The 25557-nt window shown below is 42.8% G+C and overlaps 1 protein-coding gene across 1 annotated transcript in view; it reads right to left on the bottom strand.

The window, feature by feature from the left end:
• Window positions 1–388: 388 nt before the first annotated feature.
• The window catches only part of atrn (attractin), a 209928-nt gene continuing 184759 nt past the window's right edge, over window positions 389–25557 (bottom strand). The window contains exons 28-29 of the mRNA XM_061744197.1: window positions 19708–19822; window positions 389–1207 (exon numbers count right to left, since the gene is read on the bottom strand). Coding sequence (XP_061600181.1) covers window positions 1083–1207; window positions 19708–19822 — 240 coding nt within the window. The 3' untranslated portion in view covers window positions 389–1082. The remainder of the gene's footprint in view (window positions 1208–19707; window positions 19823–25557) is intronic.

Genomic DNA, 25557 nt, shown 5'->3' with positions numbered 1-25557 from the left:
GACAGGAGAAAAATAAAAATAATATTTTAGAGGAGGAAGATTTTTTTTTCATTATGCACTTCGAGAAAAAAGTCGAAATGTCGAGAAAAAAGTTGAAATGTCGAGAATAATGTACAACTGAATTGTATTTCAACTTTATTCTCGAAATTTCGACTATTCTTGAAAATGTATTTCAACATTAAATCGACATTTCGACTTTTCTCAACATTTTCGACTTTTTTCTCAAAGTGCACTATAAGGACAAAAAAATATTCCCCTCTCAAATATTTTTTTTCCTGCATGGCCCTAATACTCTTTCATAGATTCCTTATCTGGCACAGCGCGGCGATGCCAGGGAGGCTGGGGAGGCGGCTGCTGGGACAGAGACGGTGGAGATGACGCTCCACACAGGACACAGCGAACAGAGAAGTCAGGGTTTGGGCCCAGGAGCGAGCTCCGCCCAGCCTTGGGTGGTGGTGGAAGCCTGAGAGTGCCGTTAGCTCGCTGCAGGGCCGCCCGGGGCGGGAACGTGACGACGGCTGCACGAGGAGACGCCCGTGGGCCTGGAAAGGTGCCTGTTGGAAGTGTGTGTGTTTGTGCGGCTGAGCACAATCCAGCTTTTGTTCCTTCCTTCAAATCAATACAAAAACAAAATAAAAACAAGAATAACTTAAATACATCTTCAACATACAGGGATGCAAAGTCGCTGGATGTTTCAAAAACTATGAGACTACGAGAATCTCTTCTAGCAGCAAGCCGTGGCCGCCTCCACTCCTCTGAGGCGGTGTCGACAAATGTAAAATGCGTTTTCAGGGTGGATAGTAGGAGTCCGAGCCCCCTGGCCCCTCACTTACCCCCCCACCCCGTTGTCCAGATCATTTCAGTGGGAGCCAAAGCCCCCGGGGAGGATGGGGAGGCTGCTGAGGCTTCAGTCCGCCTGACAAACTCGGCCCCGCACCAAAATGTTCCATTCCTACGTTCCAGCATGCACCTCTCCCTGCCAGAATACTGCTGGCTCCAGTCTTTCAGGAGGGGGCCGAGGCGGTGGGGGGGGCGTAGAGAGCGCTGAGTGTCGGGGTGGTAGAAGAGGACTGTGGGTGTGCTCAGATACAGGTGGAGGGTTGTGCGGTGGGCTGCTGTTTGCGGTTCCTCAGGCCTCCGGATTTCTCCTTGTAGCCGACGCACATGGTCTGGGAGACGTCCACCAGCGCGCTGGCCACCGCCAGACCTGCAGGGACACCACAGCGTTACACGTGGACCACCAGCCAGGACAAGATACACGGCTTCAGTTTGTTTGTTCTTTTTTATTTATTTCGAACATGTATAAAAAAAAAAAAATCAAGAAAGAAAAGATAATAGAAACAAATACAGGTGGGCTTTCCACCACATAAAGAAAACAATAAAACACATCAAAACACATATTTCAGTTACATGTTCGAAAAGCAGTGGGAGGAAGTATAAACTTATTTAATCCCATCCCCTTACCACAACTAACCATAAATTATATGCCTGTATATTTACTTTTTATACTATACACTCATTTGTATAAATAAATATACAGGACTGTCTCAGAAATGTAGAATATTGTGATAGAATTCTTTATTTTCTGTAATGCAATTAAAAAAAAAAAGTCATACATTCTGTATTCATTACAAATCAACTGAAATATTGCAAGCCTTTTATTATTTTAATATTGCTGAATATGGCTTACAGTTTAAGAAAACTCAAATATACTATCTAAAAAAATTAGAATATTCTGGGAATCTTAAACTGTAAACCATAATCAGCAATATTAAAAAAATAAAAGGCTTGCAATATTCCAGTTGATTTGTAATGAATCCAGAATGTATGACATTTTTGTTTTTGGAATTGCATTACAGAAAATAAAGAACTTTATCAACAAATTTACAAATTCAAATCATTCCACAGTTTGATTCCACAAACTGATACACAAAAACTTATTTTTGTTGTACGCACAAATAAAGATTTGAAGTTTAGGTTTCCCCTTAAATTATAACCCCCTTCCCTCCCAATGAATCATTTCTGAATGTTATCCGGTAGCTAAATGATTTTTTGCTTTAAACATTACTTGTGCAGATTGAAATGCAACTAAATCCATAAGTTTTAATACTTTAGACTGTAAGAATAGTGAGTTAGTGTGATCTTGATATCCAGCTTTATGAATGTATCGTATTGAAGTATGAGTAATGAATGTAAACTGGTTTTATAGTTATTGCCCCAAATCTCTGCACAGTAAGTAAAATATGGAAGAACTAGTGAACAGTAAAGAATATGAAGGGCCCTGTAATCCAGTTTCCTTCAAAACAAGTGGAACAAAGGTTACTTATGTTAGGATTTCATGAAATTGTTTAAAAGTTTGAAGGGTTTTTCTATAAGATTGTACACTGGTGGTTGCTCTCAACGCAGGAACACATCCCCCCGTTTACATGGAGCAAAAACGGTGGTGTTTTCATGCGTTTTGGCCGTTCGTTTATTTGTTGATGTTTTTTTCCAGGATTCTGATTGGCTAGCATGACTTTATCTTCTCGTTACACTGCCCCCTGCAGGTTTGGCTGCTCATAGCACCTTAACAGCGTGTTTATGCGGGTTCGTGTAAATGATGGTATTTTTCAAAACGTGGAGGGGGAAATATCCGTTTTTGTAAATATGGCCATGTGTAAACGTTGCCTAGATTGTTTACCTGAGTTCTCAGGTGAAGACAATGAAGAGAAACAGAGGTTTTAAGACAGATAGGTTCCATCCTGTTTCTCTCAAAGTTTTAGTGATCTTAGGTATTTGCTGAGTCAGCATCTCAAGTAAGAAACAATCAGCAGGATATACATGGCTGAAAGTGTGACATGTTTAGGTTTCTTTCCCCACAGATAAGGTTCAACATCTGCACTTATAACATACAAAATACCTCCCTTTTCAGTGTAAATATGACTGGATTGATGACCACTGTGTACATTTCTCTCCTACCTTTGTGGTTTGAGAAAAGTGAAAAACCTCCGGCTGGAAAACATTGTGCATGATATAATAAAAGCTTGTTTTAACATTTGATTCTGTTCACTGGTTTTCTTATGGTGCACCAGACAATGAACACGAGGATCTTTCACAATACATCGTATTTGGTCAAATGAAATGAAACCCTGTCATCACTAGTTGATTTAGTCAGAAACAGAAGAACAACCCAACAGATTTATGACTATGGGGTAAAGCGTTTGTTTCCATCTTCTGCGGTAGGTACTTTGATGCTTCCTGAAATCTGTGCACTCACTGCACTTGTAAGGAAAGAGGAGGCAGGAGGGTAGCCATGGATGCTTTGGCTGCTTTTTTAAAGTCTACAAAAGATTCTAGCTATTTGATTATTCTCTATTTTTAAGGCTTTTAATTCCAGGCTGTTGTTTAAGTTTCATCTTTACACAGAGGTACACAGAGTACACTCCATATAGTACTCTGTGTAGTGCCAATGCAATTGGTACTTTTTTTCACATGATTTGGGAATGTCAAGGAGTTTTAGAGTTTTGGAGGATGGTTGCTTCTAAACTCTCATTACTTTTTACTATTAACATTACACCATCCCCAACCATATTTTTATTAAATGATATATCCCAGTTACATTTGAAATGTACACAAAAACGCATCTTTTTTGCGGGATTAACAGCAGCAAAGAAAATTGTGGCTATGAGATGGAAAACTCCTCATACTTTAACATTCCAACACTGGGCTCTCACTTTCTTAGATATTGTGTATATGGAACTCTCAACGGCCCGGCTACATGGTGCAAGAGAGAAGAACATTAATACATGGTCTCAATCCGCAGAGGTGCTCCAAAACATGCTTTAAAATTGTACTTGATCTTATAAGGTGCTGTTCTTTGGCTTGGTGTATTGATGTGTATTTATATGTGATATATTTGCGTAAATATATATGTATTATGTCTGCGTATATATTGACACAAGGCAAATGTGATACAAAATAATTATGCATTATGTAATATGGTTGGTCCGATTATTGTTGTGTTTTTGTGTGTCATACAAACCTATTATGTATGGAAAAAGAGTATTATGTTGATCGGTTTCCAACTGTTAAATGTCACATACATAAATAAAACAATAACAAAAAAAAAAAGTTTCATGTTTATGTTTTTACTCTTGGCCTTTTAACCCAGTTTTGACAAATCAACTTTCCATCTTCTTCTTCTTGTGTTTTTGCTGGTATTCATCTTGATTCTGCCGGTGTCCGGCACTGCGGCCAGCTCCGTGGTTTTAAAGTGCTTTATGAATTAACTGAGCTGAGTGGAGCTCAGCGGAGAGGTCACAGGAGCGCCGGGCCGTTTCCTGGTGGAGGAGCAGAGACTCAGCTCTTGATCCTCGTCAGTTAGAACAACAACCCTCCAAGCTCATCTCCACTGACTGCAGCCATGACCTCATTCTTGAGGTCTACGACGAGGACGCGGTTCGTGACCACAGCTGAGGGGCCGAGCATGGTCCTAAATGGAGAATTTTAGACCCAGCTAGCTCTTAACCACAACTCATCTATTAATATCCTGCTCTGTTCGACTCACCAACAAGACCCTGGGACACCTGAGCTCCGCTTAAGATAGCGACTCAACCCCGAGGAGATAACCTGCCCCGATGTGGCTTCAGATATGGAGGTCCACACTAGAGGGCTGTATTGGGATTAGGGCTGCAACCATTCATCGACATTGTCGACAAAAATCGATAATCAAAATTGTCGATAATGAATCCATTGTCGACAATTGTCGCCAGATGTGTTTTTTTCCAATGGAGTGAGGCATCTCACTTCAATACAATCTCTGCAGAGAGTCGCGCATGCACAATAGCGTCTCTGCGAGCGGTAGTGGGTAAAACAAAATGACGGCATCCTGTACAGCTGTGCGTAACAAAATTTCAAAACTTTGGGAGCATTTTAGTCTGGATACGGCGAATAAAAAGATTACTTGCAAGGTTTGCAAAGCAGACCTTGCTTATCACGGGAGCACGTCGGTAATGCACAAGCATTTGAAGAGAAAGCACGTCGGACAGTTGACGAAACGGACTCGCCTTGGTAAGATATTAATCGTATTTTGGCTTTAAAGGAGAGCTTTAACCTTATGCCTGACTGTGCCTGACAAAAGTATTTTAAATTAAATGGATGCAGTCCGAAGAAGAGCCACCATGGACCCAGACGTGTTCCCCACAACAGGAGACTGCCCTCACTGAGTCAATACTGCAGCTGATCTGTGATACGAGGCTCTCCATGGTTCATGGTGACAGGTTTCAACAAATGATACACCAGTTCAACCCAGAGATCGTCCTGCCATCCAGAACCCATTTCACCCACTTGATGGAGAAAAAATATGAGATTTACGAGTTTTATTTTATTTTATTTATTTATTTTTTATATAACACAATTGCCTGTCCTTAAAAAATGAAAAATAATGGACAGAGGTTTATTTATTTATGGATTTATGTCTATACTGACTGATCACTGTGCCTGTCCTTGGTTTTAGATATTTTATTTACTTTTTGTATGAACAGCGGCAAAGTTCAATAAAATATCTATTTTTCTTTGAAGTACCCATCTTTCTTGTGTTTATTATCATTTGCCACATAATTTAAGCAACTTCATACTAAATTTAAGAAAAAAATACTATTATCCGATTAGTCGACTAATCATTTCAATAGTCGGTGACTAGTCGACTATTAAAATAGTCGTTAGTTGCAGCCCTAATTGGGATCGGGTCCCACCGCAAATCGGGCAGTTTGAACTTTGCTGTGGGCGGCTAAAAAAAACACTGCAGGATCGGGATGTAGCCTAGCGACAAGATGGAAATCAATGACGTGGAAAAGAACCTCAAACAAGGTATTTACAAAACAAACACAAAGCAAGGAAAGTCAGATATTTGGAGAAACTGCGTTTAGTGTCTGTGGAGCATCTTGGAAGAGAGACGAGGGATTGGAACCAGCAGTCGTTCAGCAGCATTCTCTTCCTCCACAGCAATGTAGTGACCAAGGGATTCATTCGTGAAATTAATTTGTTTCATTCGTTAACTTTGTTTATTTTATGTTATTTATAAGTTATTTGTGCCACTCACAGCTACTCTCGTTGCTATAACCTCAATACCAGATGTGTATAATCCAGGTGCCATAAAGTAAAAATCCTGTCCAGCAGTTGTTCCAACCAAATACTAAACCAGCTCCTCTGCAGGTAGATGGAAGGTCCTTAGTGAAAACGCGATGATGACAATGATGGATTTGCATGTAACTTTCAGTCAGGTGCCTATGAACTGTCAATTATCCATCAAACTCCACAATGATCATGTTAACATTAAATCAGATAGATTTGTTCAGGACATTCCTCTTGTGGGATGGGAGAAGACACAAAATCAATGCATCCCTATTATCGTGCGGGCATGAATTCTCAGAGTTTTGCGAATGCGGGAGTGGAACACACATGTTGCGGGCGGTAATGGTCAGAAATTCAGCGGGAGCGGGGGGTGTCCTCTTAATATTGATCAAAGATAATCATAGATCTGTGAAAATCCCTGCCACACAATAAACATGTCAAACCAACCTGAAATGGTGAAACATAAACATTATCATCATATGGGGTGTATCACAGACCCCTCAAAGACCTCAACCTCATACACGTGTGATGAGCTCAGTGTCCCAGCGTTCATCAACACCCCCTAATATTGAACACTCCCTCGGCCGAGACGTCCCAATAAGGTCCATTTAGTGGTGAAACTGCATTTAAACCCCATCAAGAACACACGGTGTATCTGGGCTGGGATCCCATCCCAAAATTTACTTGTTCTTTGATCTAAAAATTGGTGTGCGGTGGCTCCGTCGACCCAGAAGAGGCGATACAAATCAAAGACGGCCCTTCGGCTGTTTGGAGAGTGAGAAGGGCAAGTGTGTTTTGGAACACGCCGAACTGAAAACAGATGTGCTGCGAGGTTTCCCAGCTCACAACAAGAAGGCAGCTCCAGAATTTAAAACCTGCCGTAGCCGGATGAGAAACAAGTTTCAAGCATTATAACAAGAGACCCCCCAAGGGCACGGGGAAATGGTGAAACACGGCCTACATGGTCTCAGCAAACGCTGCCCGAGGGAGCGCTCCACCGGGAGCCTAACCCTTTTTGTTATGACAAAAGGACTTTATGGTAATTAATGAAGGCCTTAGGCATGCTGATGGTCTGGAGACTGCAGCCGTGGGAGGCTGAGAGAGACCACATGGAGGTGGGAGGTGGAGGCTTGATGGAAATGAAGCCTGGTTAAGGTCTCGTATTAGTTATTGGAGGACAAAAGGGGAGACAGAACAGGAGTAGCAGTCCTTTATCCTATCAGACTGTCCTGGAAAGAAAGGGAAAAAGAGATATATCTACGAGTAAAGAGGGGCAGAAAAAGAGGAGAAAAGAAAGTAAAGGATTTTTCTCTCAGTGAATGTGTTCAAAAAGAACATGCAAATGAAGAAAAATACTATAAGTGATAGTTTGAAGACAGAGCTCCCAAACAAAGGAAAGAGGAGACAGAAGGAAGTGTATTAAACAGCTGTAAGTCCCAGCACAGACACAGAGAGATGATGCAGGAGGATGCAATCAGGCTGCAGCCTTTGTTCCAGCAGATGCAGGAAGAAAGCAGGAACCAAAGAAAAAACAGGGCAGAAATGAGGTTAAGACAATTCAATTCAATTCAGAAATACCTAATTAATCCCTGGACGCAGCAACACCTGACTCCTATGAGTTAGTTTGGTTATTTCATGCTGGCTAAAAAAACAGTTAAATAGTTGTCTAAACTGGAAGAACTGCTCTCTTTCAGTTTGTTTTTCATATTAGTCAAGGTTTGCCTCCAGAACTCAATAGTGCAACAAAATAATCAGTTTGTCAACTTTTTTTTTTATGTTAGAGACGTTTACATCCCCTGTGCCCATCCTCGAGTCAGAGAAACAACATAATCCAGTTATTCTCCAGTTTTTTTATCAAGCTACCTACTATGGCTTAATAAACTCCCCACTGGAAGGGTTGTCAGGAAAAGTACGGCGGATACAACTTGTGTCACTTTATGAAGTTCATTTTCCACACACACACAAACCTTCACACACTGGTTAGTCTGCCTGCTGCAGCTACACCAGCCTGAGTGTTAGACAGTTGGGTTGTAAACTGTAATTTACAGTCACTCAACAACAAGGCATACCAGTCCTGTGGATCGGTAGAATGTAGTGATGCACCGAAATGAAAATTTGTGGCCGAAACCGAAACTGAAAATAATAATAAACACTTGGCCGAATACCGAACAATACCGAACATGGTTCTTCGCAGTTTTTCATTTATTTTCACCATTGCATGAATCAAATAAATTTGATTTAGGCATGCTTTTCAAAGAAAAAAATCTTTTACAAAATTACAAGGTAGAAAATATTTATTGAACATAAAAAAACTGAACGTTTTTTAATTTCCCAGCATTATGTTGTTTTGGTTCCACCTCCTGTTGAATGTTAGGTAAAAGTCTTATGTGGTTACTTTTTGGTTGGCCAACGATTTATGTTTGTGGTGCGCAACCGTTACGGGAGCGGCCAGTCTATTAGGTAAAATTCTTATGTGGTTACTTTTTGGTTGGCCAACGATTTACAACGCCGTTATTAATTGTTAGTTTTTTTTCCAACTTATTCCACCGAACACCAAAAGTGTTTTTTTTGCCAATTTCGGCCTAACAATTTCGGGTACCGAACAATCGGTGCAGCACTAGTAGAATGAAAATAAACTAAAATGACATCTCTTATATACCCGTGCTTTCTTTCCTTACAGATCTTGGAAATCAGACGTAATAATAACTTTAACAAATCTTAAAGTAAAAAGACTGATAATTCAGTGATCATCCTCATGGCTTTGTTAAATATATACAGTAATATAAACATATATAAAATAAAAAAAATTTGCATATGAAATGAGGTAGTACTTATAACAGGGAATGTACGTATACTTATTACCATGGAATACTCACTACCACACCTGCACAGACCAATAATTAAGAAAATTATCCTATTATTCAAGAACACAATCTTAACTCAATCCATCACTTAATAAGATATATATGGAACAATAATTTTACCTGCTGGAAAGTTCTACAATGAGCATCTCTTACTCAGCACCAACCTGGTCACAGGAAGCTGGTGTAACTGTGCATCAGTGCTCCTGCGCTGCAGAGAGGGATGTCTCTCTGAGCCAGATGGAGGTGACATCAATGCCGTGACTGGGTTTGTGACGGGTCACGATGTCATGTGTGGAGACACCGTCCCCACCAGGACCGTGAAGTGCTTCCCTATTAAAAAGCCCTGTAACATCACCGACCCGAAAAAAGTTGCCGAACAGGAAGAAAAGGGCCTTCTGGGAGGGAGACGGGAAGCTGCAGCGTCAGGTCGGGCTGATAAAGAACAAGGAGGTGTAGAAGGAGCAGCTGGAGGGCAAGGTCCAGCAGAACAACCTGCAGGGTCTGTGGTCAGGGACGGCACCACTGACTACGTTTACATGCAGTCAAAATTTGGGTTATTGCTAATATTCCGGTTACTGAAACATTCGGAATATTCCGTTTCCATGCATGAGCAAACAGGGTTATCCCTGTTTACATGGTAATTAATCATTCGGGATATCTGGATCAAACCAGCGACGCACGGAGAACGTGACCGTCATTTCCGCTTCTTCTTCCTGTATCCAAATTCAAAACAAATGCTGCTTCGCGCAACTTTTCGCTCACCTTCTTTTAAATCTCGCTATCCCGGTACTTTCTACCGTCTACAAATGCAGAAATGTTCATATCCTTCATTACATTTATGAAGTGATTAGTCTCCTCCTGGTCTTGCATTTCTCCGTGTTTATAAGAACTTCCTGGACTCAAAAGACCAAGATTCCTTGTGAACAGAGCATGCTCAGAAAACAAATTCCTGTTCCGTTTGATGGGGATATTCCGTTAGGCGTTTACATGACTCAATATTCGGGTTTTAAAAGGAGTAACCCAGGGCTCGTATTCGGGTTTTTAAAAACCCGAATATGAGCAAATTCGGGTTATTCAAAGGGGTTATTGGTGTTTACATGGTCGTGCAAATTCGGGTTATTGCCAATATTCGGGTTTTAAAAGGGTTATTGACTGTATGGAAACGCAGTCACTGGCTCCAAGGAGAAAGGGCTTCGGACTGACGGACGTCTGGACAGAACCAACGACGTGGACATGTCTTTCAAGCCTCAGACGTCACACCCTCTCTGGACTCATCGTCGTCACACTTCCACAGACCTCCTCCCGGCCGGGCTCACATTACAGCAGTTCTAGAATCACTGCGTTGGCTCCCCGTGCGCTTCAGGATCGATTCTAAGATTCTCTTATTAGTTTTTAAATCTCTTAACAGTCTAGGGCCTTCTTATCTGTCTGATCTGCTTTTACCCTATAAACCCTGGCGGACCCTGAGGTCCTCCGGCCTTTTAATCATTTCCAAAGTCAGAACCATAACCCACGGTGAGGCATCACTTCACTACTACGGCCCACGTCTGTGGAACAGCCTGCTGGAGAAACTCAGGGCCGCAGAGACTGTTGATGCTTTTAAAAGCTCAAGACTCAGCTTTTTAATCTGGCTTTTAGCTGATTCCTTTTAGTCTTTCTCGTATATCCTTGTTTTAACTAGCTGTTCTTGTTGTTTTAACCTCCATGCTGGGAGTGGACTCTGGCCTGCAGGTTTTACAGCAGCTCTGTGACCCTGAGCCAGGAGAAGGTTCCAGCGCTGGGGAAGACATGTTGTCTGGTTCCAGTACCTCAAAACCGTGTGTCCTCTGACTATGGAGCAGTTTGGGAGTCTGTGAGTAGGTGTAGAAACAGTCCCCTCCTCGTCAATGTGACAAAGGTGGTGAGTGTGGGTTTGAACAAGCAGAACAGCGTTTTAATCTCCAGTGTTTGCAGGAAGATGTCACAGTTCTGGTGGTGACCCGGATTCTGCTGCTGCTAGCTCCATTACATGATTTCATTTCATTGTCTCGGAGTGTGTCGTGTGACGACTGAGCTGCAAGTGAGAAATGTGTCAACCAGACAGAACGCCATGACAACCTTTGTACAAGGACTCCTTCCAGCGCTGATGGTTTGGGACTTGTTGTGAACGTGTCAAACAACTCCGCACTGGGGCCGCGGCGCCAACTGCTGCTGCGTGAACGGCTGCCGTCTCCCCAGCACGAGAAACAGCATCCCCAGGAAGCAGGAGATCACGGTAGAGGGGCTGAGGAGGAGCCACGGCGTCTCAGCCTCCGCTGCCCGACGCTAAGGTCGAAGAGATCCCTGCCAACCTCGAGGTTTGCTGTGAGTCAACACAATCAGGCCTGATGGCGTCTATTGGTGCTTTTACACTAGTACCAACTCAGCTCAGCTCGACTCAACTCGGCCTGGTTTCTTTTCCACTACAATTCAGCACCTGGAGCAGAAGTAGGAGGTTGGAGTGAAGCTGCTGTGACGTATTTGATTGTGTGATCTAAAGGAAGAAGACAACAACACTAAAGATGTAGAACCTGGAGGAGATGATATACAGTGACTGGCGAAAGTATTTGGCCCCCTTGAACTTTGTGACCTTTTGCCACATTTCAGGCTTCAAACATAAAGATATAAAACTATAATTTTTGTGAAGAATCAACAACAAGTGGGACACAATCATGAAGTGGAACGAAATTTATTGGATATTTAAAAAAAAATTTTTTTTTCAAAAAACTGAAAAAGTGGGCTTGCAAAATTATTCAGCCCATTCAGTTTTATATAAAGATATAAAACTGAATGGGCTGAATAATTTTGCACGCCTGACCGGCAAAAGGTCACAAAGTTCAAGGGGGCCAAATACTTTCGCAAGGCACTCTATGTGCTGCTGGGTCTGTGGCTTGTGTTCGATATCAAGTTAATATGAGAGTGAAAGAAGCTTCAAGCGGCGATGCTTTTTTTTGTTAGTTTGTCTCAGCGCTGCTGAAAAGTCAGCTGGAGCCGTGAGCAGCTATGAAGAGACAGAGCTCCTGGTAGATCTGATCGTTCCTTATCGCCGTCTAGATCTTTTTAATTCTCTCCTCAGCACCAGGTTTATGAACATCTGACCCTCAGAGTTGGATCATGAAACAGACTTTTGCTGCCATTGCTGGTTGAATAAAATGAACAAGAATCCGTCAGAGTCTCTTTCTCTGATTTCCTCCTCCTGACTCAGACGTCTGACTCCAACTCCCCGACCAATCGGTGGCCTGTAGTGTGATGATGTCAGATACAGCCGACTCAGCTGCTTAGAACCTCAGCAGAATAGATACAGAAAAAGTATCTACTCGGCACGTTAGACCCCTAGTGGGAAAGAACCAAACCGAGGCGAGTTGAGTCGGGCTGAGTAGGTACTAGTGGAAAAGCGCCATGGAGACCTGGCTGCATCATCCCAATTCTCTTGTTGAGATTGTAGATTTCTTTCTTGTACGAGTGGACAGAACCAAACAGGGAAGAATGGAGGGGTTTTAACGACAGCTGGTGTAGACAATACAGGGTGAGAGAAGCAGCATGCACAGCCCATGCAGAGCTGTCTAATCTGATCATGTGCAGTACAAGTTCCACACAGCAGCAGCTGCAAACCAAACAGCAGACTGCATGCACAATCTTTATTTTAGGAGGTTAAAGGACTAAATGGTTTAAATGGAACTATCCGCTGGTTTCGAACAGTACCAGTAACATGTGATAACACGGGATAGTGAATAGTTAGGGGTAGGGATAGTTGCATAAATGTTGTGAAAACATCAAAACCGCATACACTGCAAAAACCAAAGCCCCGCTTATCAAACTTGGACCATAATACTATTCAGCTAATTCCAACCTACAGGAATGCTTTGAAAAGGATTAAGGCACAAAGTAAAGACAGGGACCATATGGGACAGAGATAGCAAAGAAACGCTGAAAGGATCCCATCTGTGCACGACCGGGACTTATTTCACGAACTGGAAACGAGTGAAGCCACAGGAACAATCACAGACGTCATACCGAAGAGCATTAGGGACTGTATTAACTGGAAAAAGAGAGCTTTTAAAAATAATGATAGAGCAAGTGTTAAGGTTGCACAGCAGGAACTTACCTGATGCTAGGAGGCACCACAAAGACGCTAGACAGGATATTTTCGATCTCTATGAAGGCAACTAGTACGAGCACAAAGAAAAAGGGCCTTGTTGCTGAAAGTGACCTGGACAAAGCCGGTGAATTGAATGTTTTGGGGTTTTTTTTCCCTTCATGTCTGAAAATCGAACCTTTTCAAAGGAATGTAAAATGTACTGGAAGCCTTCTCAACTCATCCCTGTTGCAGGATTGTAGTTGACCCAAAAAGGAATCTACTGGCAGTGGTGGTGTTACTGCACTGTTCTCTAAGGCACTTAAGAAGTATACGAAAATAAATGTCGTGTGTCCTAAAGGCAGAGATCCACTTGGCACTCGACCCACTGCAGTTCACCACCTGCCCAGGAGGAACTGATGATGCTGTCAACAGTATCACCCATCTTACCGTTTACTCAGAAACCCCCAAGCAGATGCACAGATTTTATTTGAGCCTTTTCGCTTCAATTTTAAAACACTGAAGGAGATGAGAGTTGATGCCTTCTTAGTTAAAAGGTACCAATCGAAGTCACACATTCTCAGCCCGCAGAACAATCAGAACAGGCGTTTCTCAGGGTTGTCGGTTCCCCTGTTTCCTTCGGACACAAATACTTCTATTCTTGGTTTATAGTCCAAAAATCTTACTTCAGTTCAATGTCACCATGAAATGAGATCATTTGTTTAGTGGTGAGATGACAATCATCTTATTTTAAAAGCTGTTAAAACTAAATATGCTCAGTATGAGTGCTGTTGACCGGACCATCGTATTTTTATTCTATCACGTCATGGTGAAGAGTTGGGCCCGGGATGGCATGGAGCCTTGTAAGGAAACTTAGACCAAACTGGACAGCCTGGCCCACAGGGCTATGAAGGTGAGGAGGAGGAAGGAATCTCCAACACTGTTGTGAATTCTTCACGGACAGAGACGATAGGTTTAAGACGCTCTTATTTTGAAATGTCATTTGACGGCGCAAACTGTTTCCGCTTCCGGTTGCGCAAATTGTATACGTTACGCAGCGCCGACAGTACAGTCAGATCGAGTCATTGACGATGAAAGTCCTGGTACTGTAATGTGGATTTATGTGGAAAAACTGTTCCGTTTATCGTTGTACTTACTAGTGATGCACCGAAATGAAAATTTGTGGCCGAAACCGAAACCGAAAATAATAATAAACACTTTCATTTATTTTGACAATTTTTTCACCATTGCATAAATCAAATAAATTTGATTTAGGCATGCTTTTAAAAGAAAAAAATCTTTTACAAAATTACAAGGTAGAAAACATTTGTTGAACATAAAAAACTGAACCTTTTTTAATTTCCCAGCATTTCTTAAATATTCCAGCAGACATTATACCAGCAGAGAACAATAACTTAAAATAAATAAATTAGCAAAATAAATTTTTTGGCCATCTTTGAGCTTATGTTAGGCTTAACTGACTGAACATTGTAACATAGGCCTTAAAACAATAAAAATGCATTAAAGCGCTCAGGGTTTTTTATCATTTCAAATGATAAATCAAACTTGTAGTGCTGAAAGACTTTGCAGATGTGCCCCCTCTAGATATTTGAGCAGAACATTCATTGCAAACAGCCATTCTTGTATTATTCTTTGCCACTCTAAAATACTTCCACACTGCTGACATGTTTGCACCGCACCACTTCACTCCACGCTCTTTTATCTGTTTGATTTCGTCATCTAAACGCACCTGTAATAGATTGATTTATGTTGTTTTGGTTCCACCTGCTGGTGAATGTTAGGTAAAATTCTTATGTGGTTAATTTTTGGTTGGCCAACGACTTATGTGGTGCGCAACAGTTACAGAGCGGCCAGTCTATTTCCTTATATTACAACGCCGTTATTAATTGTTTGGTTTTTTTCCCACTTATTCCACCGAACACCGAATGTGTTTTTTTTGCCATTTTCAGCCGAACAATTTCGGTTACCGAACAATCGGTGCATCACTAGTACTTACTCTTGAGTGCATTTACTGTTATTAAGTGTTTGTTGTGTAATTAGCTGTTCGAATAATAGCCTAACGTTGAGCTAGGTAATTTAGCTAGTGAGCCATATTCCTGTGAATGTGTGTGTATTGCTGCATTAGTTAAGGCTTACTACTGCTAATACTTCTGGTTTGTAATTAATTTCTTTTGTTTATTGCAGAAACTCTTTCATCCATTCATTCATTCAATCATTTGTTCAAATCTGTCACCATCCGTCATCTGTATGTCAAACTTCAATACAGTAACGTGTGGAACAATCAGATGTCTGACCGGAACGCTGTAGTGGTCAATATTCACATTTACACCAGTTTCTCAGGGGTCGAATCCCCAACACAACACATTAATCCATTCATGAGGTTTTGGCTGAGCCGTCACCCGTATTCTACCGAGGGTAGGAACTTTTACTCAGCCTTGAAGCATTACAGCATCACTGACTGCAAATTAAACTGCTGTAAAAGAGCTTTATTCCTATTTCTATCAAACACTGTGTACGGCTGAAGGAATTGGATGGATGTGTGTGCAATCGTCACTATAGTTTCTATTAGGTATGTGCAATATTTTTGTGCAAATTGCTTTTTAATTGTTGCTGCTTGTGCTGTGTGAAAGTGTATTGTTTGTACTGTTGTCTTTGTTGGATGAGCGCAATGTAATGGAGTATCTTTTTTCTTGGATGTCTGTTGTGATTTGGAAGAGTCTCTGTGCCCAGCATGAGTCAGAGATTTCCCTAAGGGTACAATAAAGTTTATTGTATTGTACATGTTTGTGGTGGAGATTGAATTTTATTTGCAGTCATTTGGCAGTGCAGCATAATTGGAGACGGTGACTCAAAGAAACTGGGCACACTGATACAGGACTGTTCTGGAGCTGATTGTGCAAAAAAGATTGTCGTATAAGTTGCTTAACATAATGAACAATACTACACATCCTCCAGAAATGCACAAACCCCATATTTCACTCTACTCAATTACTAAAACTAAATACAAGTGGTATTCCCATCTGATGAGCTCCAGTGAAGACAACACCAAGACTCGGTTTACACTGCAATATTGTCAATATTCAATAGTCTCAGACAATATCTTCCAGCCACATGACTCCCCACCCCTCCATATGTACTCAATTGACTCCTGGAGTTCGTTAATGCTGTTTTTCAATGGCAGAATTAACAACATCTACTTAGATCTACTGCCTTTCTCCACCTGAACCAATCCCAGCCTTTTTCAAGCTTTGTACTCCCTGTTTAGACCGAAATCTCCAACCCCGTCAGGAAATACAAGCCCTCCACATGTCAGCTCAATCCCTTACCTACAACTGGGGTCAAATCCCGCCTCCCCTCCCTGCTCCCATTCATTTCTGCCATCATCCACTCTTCACTCACCACTGGAATTGCCGGCTCAGACCAACAACCACAATAACCTCGGCCCATCGCTAACCTACCCTTCATCTCTGGAAACCCTAGAAAAAAAAGGGTTGCCACCCATTTACACTTTCACCTAACTCTGAACTCCCTTTATGAGCCTTTCCAGTCTGGTTTCTGCTCCCCTCAGAGAACTGAAACAACCCTCCTGAAAATCACGATCTCCTCACTACAGCCGACTCTGGGCTACTCTCCATCCTCATCCTCCTTGACCTCAGTGTGGCGTCTGACACCATTTCACACTCCATCCTCCTCAATACATCCATTAGCATCACCCATACCCCCCTCCACTGGTTTCATTCTTATTTCACAGCCGTATTAATAGCTTCAATCTTTCAGATCCGACCCCTCCCCAGTCACTACCGGTGTGCCACAGGGCTCTGTTCTGGGACACCTTCTCTTCATCCCCCTCTGCAATATTTTTTGCTAATTCTATATCCATTTTCAAGGTAGAAGAAGACAGCTGCGCTTCCTCTGATTGCTGCCAAAAAAGTAGACAGTGGGTGCTGGACTTAAAAGGAACTAAACTTGAAGATCCACCAAGTGGTGAAAGCAGAAAAAGTTACAAATGAAACTTCTCTGAAGAAGGCCCCGCCGAAACGCGTCAGCGTTTACAATAAAAGATGGATATTTTTTACTGAGCCTGTCTTGCATTGATATGTTTTGGTGTGCTGCTTTCACCACTTGGTGGATCTTCAAGTCTATATCCATTTCCATTGCTTTGCCAATGACATCCAGCTCTACATTTCCAGTAAACCAGACATCATACTCCCACACACCTCCCTCACCCCCTGCTTGTGTGAAATGCAATCCTGGTTCACCTAAGAAATTCCTTGAAATTAAAACAGTGAAAAAATTCAGCTCCTCTTCATTGGCACGAAATCATCAGTATCCAAAGCTCCTCAGTCTGCCCCTCCCCTCAGGCTAAGAGTCTGGGTGTCATCCTCGATGGCACACTGTCATTCCATTCCTATATCAACAACATACACTCCTCTTTGGCTTTCCCCAGACGTCCCTCTACAAACTCCAACTGGTCCATAACTCTGCTGCCCGGATCGTAACAAGAATCCCATCATTCCTCCACATCACCCCCATCCTGCAGCAGCTCCACTGGCTCCCAGTCTGCCAAAGAATTAATTACAAACTCCCCCTGCTCACCTTCAAGGCCATCCATAACCTCGCCCCACTTTATCCGTCTGACCTCCTTCAGATGGCCACTCACTCCTCCTCCTCCTCCTCCTCCTCCAGCCCCCCCACTGTCCCCTCTGCCCGCTCCAGCACCACGGACAGCAGAGCCTGCAGCCGCTCCGTTGCAAAACTCTGGAACTCCCGAAATACTGACGCTCTTCCCATCTTCAAATCCCGACTCCAGACTCACCTGTTTAAGACCGTCTACTCACTATAGGTCCAAATACACTGTCCTTCATTTTTTACTATAGGCAAGGCAAGTTTATTTGTACAGCACAATTCAACACAAGGTAATTCAAAGTGCTTGTAGGTCCCTATCCATCTTCAAAAGTCGCTCAAGAGAACATTTAATTCAACAGTGTAGCCAAGAAAGCTCTTGCTTTTCCCACTGTTAATGTTTCTTTTGTACTTCATATTCTGTGTTGCCACTTGTTCAGCATAATATTCATATTTTCATGATCATGTCTTTATAAGCCAACAGTAATTTTTATTTTCATTCATGTTCGGCATGCAATTTGTATGATGTATTTTTTTTTATTTTATGATTTTGTATCCTCATAACTATATTGTTAAATGTTATTAGGTGGGGCTCCTCATACCTATTGGCTTGCTCGCTCCTCCCTGCACAGTTTCTTTTAACTGCACTTATTTATGTGATGTTATTTTTATTTTATGTGCTAAAACTAAAACTAAACTAAACTAAACTAAGCTTTACATCAACATTAAAAGCGGCAAGACACAATTCAACAGTAAATAACAAATAAAATGAAATAAAATGATAAGAAAAGAGGTAAAATAATAAAAAGCACAAGTTGTTAAACAGTAAGGGCAGTAGAGTACAACACGTACATCTCATTCTTACAATGGCAAGAATTACGTTTCTATACGGTCAAAACGTACAAAGACCAGGTCAAATACGGTATTACAAAGTAATCTGTGCTGATTCGAGCGGTGAATTAAACCAATTTGACCATTCTACGTCACAATTCCTGCATTCAGGGCTTATCCATAACATGCGCAGTTTTCAAAAATCATGAGTATTTAATTTAAGAGTACGCTTAAATAACAAATTAAATGAAATCAAATGATAAGAAAAGAGGTAAAATAATAAAACGCCCATACTATATGCTGATTGTATCCATTGTTGTTTTATCTGTTTGTTGTAAAGTGTCCTTGGGTTCCATGAAAGGTGCTACTAAATAATTATTCTATTTCTTTGTCGTCCAGGGAGCAGTTGGGGGTTTAGGGCCTTGCTCAAGGGCCCACCGTGGTTCAGCTCGGGGACTTGAACCCGGTTCCTTCAGGCCCACCCCCCCTCTGTAACCATCAGACAACCCTGCTACACCCCTCTACAATGAATCTTTGTGACATTGCAATTACTTCTTTCGTTTCGTCTGTTTTTAATTATTTTCACTGCAATAATCTATTTTCTTTTCAGGTATTAATAAATGAATAAAACACCCCCACCCCATAAACTCTCCCAGGATTCTCCCTGCCTCCCCCGCTGGATGTTTTGCTGCCGGTGTTGGACTTGTTCTTTTTAGCAAGATGAATAACAAGTATAAATAGTCAACCGGCTGACGGGCTGTCATGATTGAAAGGTAAATTAATAGGTTTTGAACAGTTTAATTGCCAGAACAACAGGGGAAAAAAGCTCAAGGTTTGGAGCTCCTAAATTTCAATTAATTTTCACACGTTACCAGGATAAATGCTCTCTACAAAGTTCATTAAAATCACCACATCACAGTGACATTTTGTGGTTACTACATTGTGCATGCGTGTACTGGAATCTGAATCATAGCGAATAAAGGAAAATAAAAGAAAAAGGAAGTCAAACTTGCTAGAAAGGTCGAAAGCCTCAAAACTGTCACACTGCCGTTTAACCAGGCTGGAGATGAGAGGCAGTAAGTCAGATCAAACAAAGATGGTGTTAAAGGAAGTGAGGAAGACTCAAAGACAAAAAAAAGGGGAAAATAAGTAGCTGCTTCTTACCAGACTGTCCTGGAGGAGGGATGCCTCCGGATCCCCTGGGTAACCGAACAAAGATGGAGAGCACAGCGGCTTTGTTGCCAAAGCAAGGCTCAAGGGCAATGGGTTTTGGGACAGACTGTTGACAAAAGGAGAGAGACGGGGAAAACAGCATTACACACCAGAAGCCCCGACAAATACTGTTGAACACAGGCAATTTTCCAAAACATGGATAACAGCAGCTTTGTTATTACTGTTTTTGTTTGTGTCAGCAACATCCTTAGAAGAAACACCAATTTTATTCTCTGCCAAGATGCACATACTGATCTGCAGCCACAAATGGGACCCCATCCCCGCATGAAATCCCCCACTGTGCACAATTTCAAGACAATCCTGTGTGTGTATATAGCATGCAGAGCCACTGATATCAAGAGGAATGCTGGGGGAAGAGATTTGTGTCAGCAGTGCACTCTTGTCGCTATAGGCTGTCTGACACACCTGACTCCCAAACACCATTATCTGCTGTTTATCAGCAACTCATCCACATGTGGATACGAGTTTCTCCCTGTAAATACTGTCCAGATCTGGTGCTGCGTGCCTATTCCAATATTCATGGGCTTCCTTCAACACAAGATGTGATATAAAAACCCACCATCCCTGCCTGCATACAGATAACTGCCTGCCTGCGTCCGTTTAGCTTTATATTTTTAATTCCCAGCCGAGACATGAAACGCTGCCTCTCGCCGATCCGACACATGTGGCCCCTTCCAAACACACAGCTCACAAATCAAACTTTATTTATATAGCGCTTTGCATACACGAGCAACGCAAAGTGCTTAAAGCAGCACAATGTAACTTTCAGCTTTTGTTGAGTTTGCCGGCTCCTTTGGACAAAAGCGGTAGTGCTTTACCAGAAAGAACACTACATTTCCCATAAGCACCAGCGCGTACTGCCGGAAAGATCCTGTCCCCGTCACTGCATTTGTTTTGACAGTGAATGAAAGAAGTCGGACGGACTTTCAAAAATACTTTTCTGTTTTCAGCGGTCGTTTGCAGGATGGATAGTGAAGAGGTAATGTATCTATATTTGGCTAAACAATATAATATGACGATGTTGAAAATCACTTAATTCAACTTGGTTTTATTAGTGAAGTCGCCCCCGCCCCCCTGTCCTGTTTCAGCCAGATAATGCGCCCTACAAACTCATACGCTCTGGTTTTGTCAGCGAGTGAACGCCGGGCCAATGTTTATTCTTGTCTGGGCATTTAGCTTGTTACTCTCCCGCTTTCTTTTTTTCGCCTCCTCCGATAAAACTTTTATTAGGGCCCGAGCACTTGCAGTGCGAAGGCCCTATTGTATTTGCAGGAATTTTTATTATTATTAGGGCCCGAGCACTTGCAGTGCGAAGGCCCTATTGTAATTGCAGGAATTATTCTTCTTCTTCTTCTTCTTATTGTTCTGACAAAAGGAAGGCCTTTTTGCCCCCCTAAACGTGCCCAAAAAGTCACCAAATTTTGCATGCAAGCCAGGTCTGGCGAAAAATTTGATATTTAATGGTTTGCATTAATGGGTGTGGCAAAATGGCTCAACAGCGCCCCCTTGAAAACTTTGTGCCTCAAGCCCCACAATGCGGTTTGTCGTACATGCACGAAAATCGGTACACACCTGTATCATGGCACAACTTAAAGAAAAGTGTCTGGGCGTCATGTCGAGAAACCGAACAGGAAGTCAGCCATTTTGAATTAATCGCGTCATTTTGGCGAAATTGATGCCTTCCTTCGGCAGTTAATACGGCCCAAACCGTAACGTGCACCCAGGTGTGTTATACATCAAAATGTGCGTCTCCATCCTGCGACTACGCGCATTACTTTTCTCTTTCAAAAGCGTTACCGTGGCGACGCTAGACGCCAAAAAGTGCGTCCACCCTTCATCTGATCAGTTCAGATAGAAAAAACTTTGCGCCTCAAGCCCCACAATACGGTTTGACGTACATGAACGAAAATCGGTACACACCTGTATCATGTCGCAACTTAAAGAAAAGTCTCTTGGTGCCATGGCCGAAACCGAACAGGAAGTCGGCCATTTTGAACATTCTGAATTAATCGCGTAATTTTGGAGCAATATATGCCATTCCTTCGAGAATTAATACGGCCCGAACCGTATCGTGAACCCAGAAGTGTTATACATCAAAATGTGCGTCTCCATCCTGTGACTACACGCATTACTTTTCTCTTTCAAAAGTGTTACCGTGGCGACGCTGGATGCCAAAAACCGCGCCCCCCCCTTCATCTGATTGGTCCATATTTGATAGTTCCCCAAAAGTCACCAAATTTTGCATGCAAGCCAGGCCTGGCGATACATTTGATATTTCATGGTTTGCATGAATGGGCGTGGCAAAACAGCTCAACAGCGCCCCCCGGAAAACTTTGTGCCTCAAGCCCCACAATACGGTTTGACGTACATGAACGAAAATCGCTACACACCTGTATCATGGCAAAACTTAAAGAAAAGTCTCTTGGAGCCATGGCCGAAACCGAACAGGAAGTCAGCCATTTTGAATTAATTGTGTAATTTTGGCGCAATTTATGCCATTCCTTCGGCAATTAATACGGCCCGAACCATAATGTGCACCCAGGTGTGTTATACCTCAAAATGTGCATCTCCATCCTGCGACGACGCGCATTACTTTTCTCTTTCAAAAGTGTTACCGTGGCGACGCTAGACGCCAAAAGGCGCGCCCCCCCTTCATGTGATTGGTCCATATTTGATAGTTCTCCAAAAGTCACCAAATTTTGCATGCAAGCCAGACTTGGCGATAAATTTGATATTTCATGGTTTGCATTAATGGGCGTGGCCTAACGGCTCAACAGCGCCCCCTAGAATACTTTTATCTGCCATAACTTTTGAATGGTTTGACATAGGAAGTCGTGGGTGGTGTCATGGGACTCTGTAATGAGTTCTTAAGCTTCGTTGGCCTTAATTAGCCCCGCCCCTTCTTCTGATTGGTTGTCCCGATTTTCTGCTATAACATTGGAATGGTTTGACATAGAGAGACCTGGGTTGTGTCATCAGATTCTTTATGGAGTCCTTGACCTTCATTGGCCTGAATTAGCCCCGCCCCTTCTTCTGATTGGATGTCCCGATTTTCTGCAATAACTTTGGAATGGTTTGACATAGGAAGTCGTGAGTGGTGTCTTTACTGATATGCTTATGGGGGGCGGTGGCCGTGAGTGCGAGGGCCCGTTCATCGCTGCTTGCAGCTTTAATTATTATTATTATTATTATTTTCCTGACAAAGTGAAGGCCTTTTTGCCCCCCTTAACATGCCCAAAAAGTCACCAAATTTTGCACCCTAGTCAGGCCTGGCGAAAAATTTGATATTTAATGGTTTCCATTAATGGGCGTGGCAAAATGGCTCAACAGCGCCCCCTTGAAAACTTTGTGCCTCAAGCCCCACGATACGGTTTGACGTACATGCACGAAAATCGGTACACACCTGTATCATGGCGCAACTGAAAGAAAAGTCTCTTGGCGTCATGCCCGAAACCGAACAGGAAGTCGGCCATTTTGAATTAGTCGTGTCATTTTGGCGAAATTTATGCCATTCCTTCGAAAGTTAATTCAGCCCGAACCGTAACATGCCCCCAAGTGTGTTATACATCAAAATGTGCGTCTCCATCCTGCGACAACACGCATTACTTTTCTCTTTCAAAAGCGTTACCGTGGGGGCGCTAGACGCCAAAAAGCGCGCCCACCCTTCATCTGATTGGTTCGACAGAAAAAACTTTGTGCCTCAAGCCCCATAATACGGTTTGACGTACATGAACGAAAATCGGTACACTCCTGTATTATGTCGCAACTAAAAGAAAAGTCTCTTGGCGCCATGGCCGAAACCGAACAGGAAGTCGGCCATTTTGAACATTCTGAATTAATTGCGTAATTTTGGAGCAATATATGCCATTCCTTCGAGGGTTAATTCAGCCCGAACCGTATCGTGAACCCAGATGTGTTATACATCAAAATGTGCGTCTCCATCCTGCGACTACACGCATTACTTTTCTCTTTGAAAAGTGTTACCGTGGCGACGCTAGACACCAACAAGCGCACCCCCCCTTCATCTGATTGGTCCATATTTGATAGTTCCCCAAAAGGCACCAAATTTGGCACGCAAGCCAGGCCTGGAGATAAATTTGATATTTCATGGTTTGCATTAATGGGCGTGGCAAAATGGCTCAACAGCGCCCCCCGGAAAACTTTGTGCCTCAAGCCCCACAATACGGTTTGACGTACATGCACGAGAATCGCTACACACCTGTATCATGGCACAACTTAAAGAAAAGTCTCTTGGAGCCATGGCCGAAACCGAACAGGATGTCGGCCATTTTGAATAAATTGTGTAATTTTGGCGAAATTTATGCCATTCCTTCGGCAGTTAATTCAGCCCGAACCGTAATGTGCACCCAGGTGTGTTATACATCAAAATGTGCGTCTACATCCTGCGACACCACGCATTACTTTTCTCTTTCAAAAGTGTTACCGTGGCGACGCTAGACGCCAAAAGGCGCGCCCCCCCCCTTCATGTGATTGGTCCATATTTGATAGTTCTCCAAAAGTCACCAAATTTTGCATGCAAGACAGACTTGGCGATAAATTTGATATTTCTTGGTTTGCATTAATGGGCGTGGCCTAACGGCTCAACAGCCCCCCCTAGAATACTTTTATCTGCCATAACTTTTGAATGGTTTGACATAGGAAGTCGTGGGTGGTGTCATGGGATTCTGTAATGAGTCCTTAAGCTTAGTTGGCCTTAATTAGCCCCGCCCCTTCTTCTGATTGGTTGTCCCGATTTTCTGCTATAACTTTGGAATGGTTTGACATAGAGAGTCCCGCTTCCTGATTCAAACGTCTGCTGGCCCCGCCCCCCGACCAATCAGTGGCGAGTAGGGTGATGACGGCCCGCCCCCCGACCAATCAGTGGCGAGTAGGGTGATGACGGCCCCGCCCCCCGACCAATCAGTGGCGAGTAGGGTGATGACGGCCCCGCCCCCCGACCAATCAGTGGCGAGTAGGGTGATGACGGCCCCGCCCCCGACCAATCAGTGGCGAGTATGGTGATGACGGCCCCGCCCCCCGACCAATCAGTGGCGAGTAGGGTGATGACGGCCCCGCCCCCCGACCAATCAGTTCCCTGTAATGTGGTGACCTCAGAAATATTCCCGGCTCAGCCCGGTTACAACCTTGGCAGAATGGTTACAGAAAAAGTAATAATTAAAATAGTAGGGTTTTACTAATATTTATAACTTACAAATATTTAAAAAATTTGGAAAAAAAAGTTCCAGACATTTTATCACTATGTTGGTCTGTCCTAAGCCAGTAGGTCAAATGAAAGGAATAGCTGAGACTTAGCTCAGCCAGATTATTGCGGTCTTTGGTGCCAGAGGTTGGGAGTTCAAGCCTGGCAATATGCCGAAATTTTTGTAAGCAATTTTTGTGTTTTTTTTACATCAAAATGTTCGTCTCTGTCCTGTGACGACGCACATTACTTCTCTCTTTCAAAAGTGTTACCGTGGCGACGCTAGACGCGAAAAAGCGCTCGTCTCCTTCATCTGATTGGTCCATATTTGATAGTTCTCCCAAAGTCACCAAATTTTGCATGCAAGCCAGGCCTGGCGATACATTTGATATTTCATGGTTTGCATTAATGGGCGTTGCCTAACGGCTCAACAGCGCCCCCTAGAATACTTTTATCTGCCATAACTTTTGAATGGTTTGACATAAAGGGTCGTGGGTGGTGTCATGGGACTCGGTATTGAGTCCTTGACCTTCATTGGCCTGAATTAGCCCCGCCCCTTCTTCTGATTGGTTGTCCCGATT

This window comes from Cololabis saira, chromosome 16 (genome assembly GCF_033807715.1).
Source record: "Cololabis saira isolate AMF1-May2022 chromosome 16, fColSai1.1, whole genome shotgun sequence".
In the NCBI taxonomy this organism is placed as follows: Eukaryota; Metazoa; Chordata; class Actinopteri; order Beloniformes; family Belonidae; genus Cololabis; species Cololabis saira.
The sequence above is the reverse complement of the archived record's forward strand: the minus strand, read 5'-3'. Positions and strand labels throughout refer to the sequence as shown.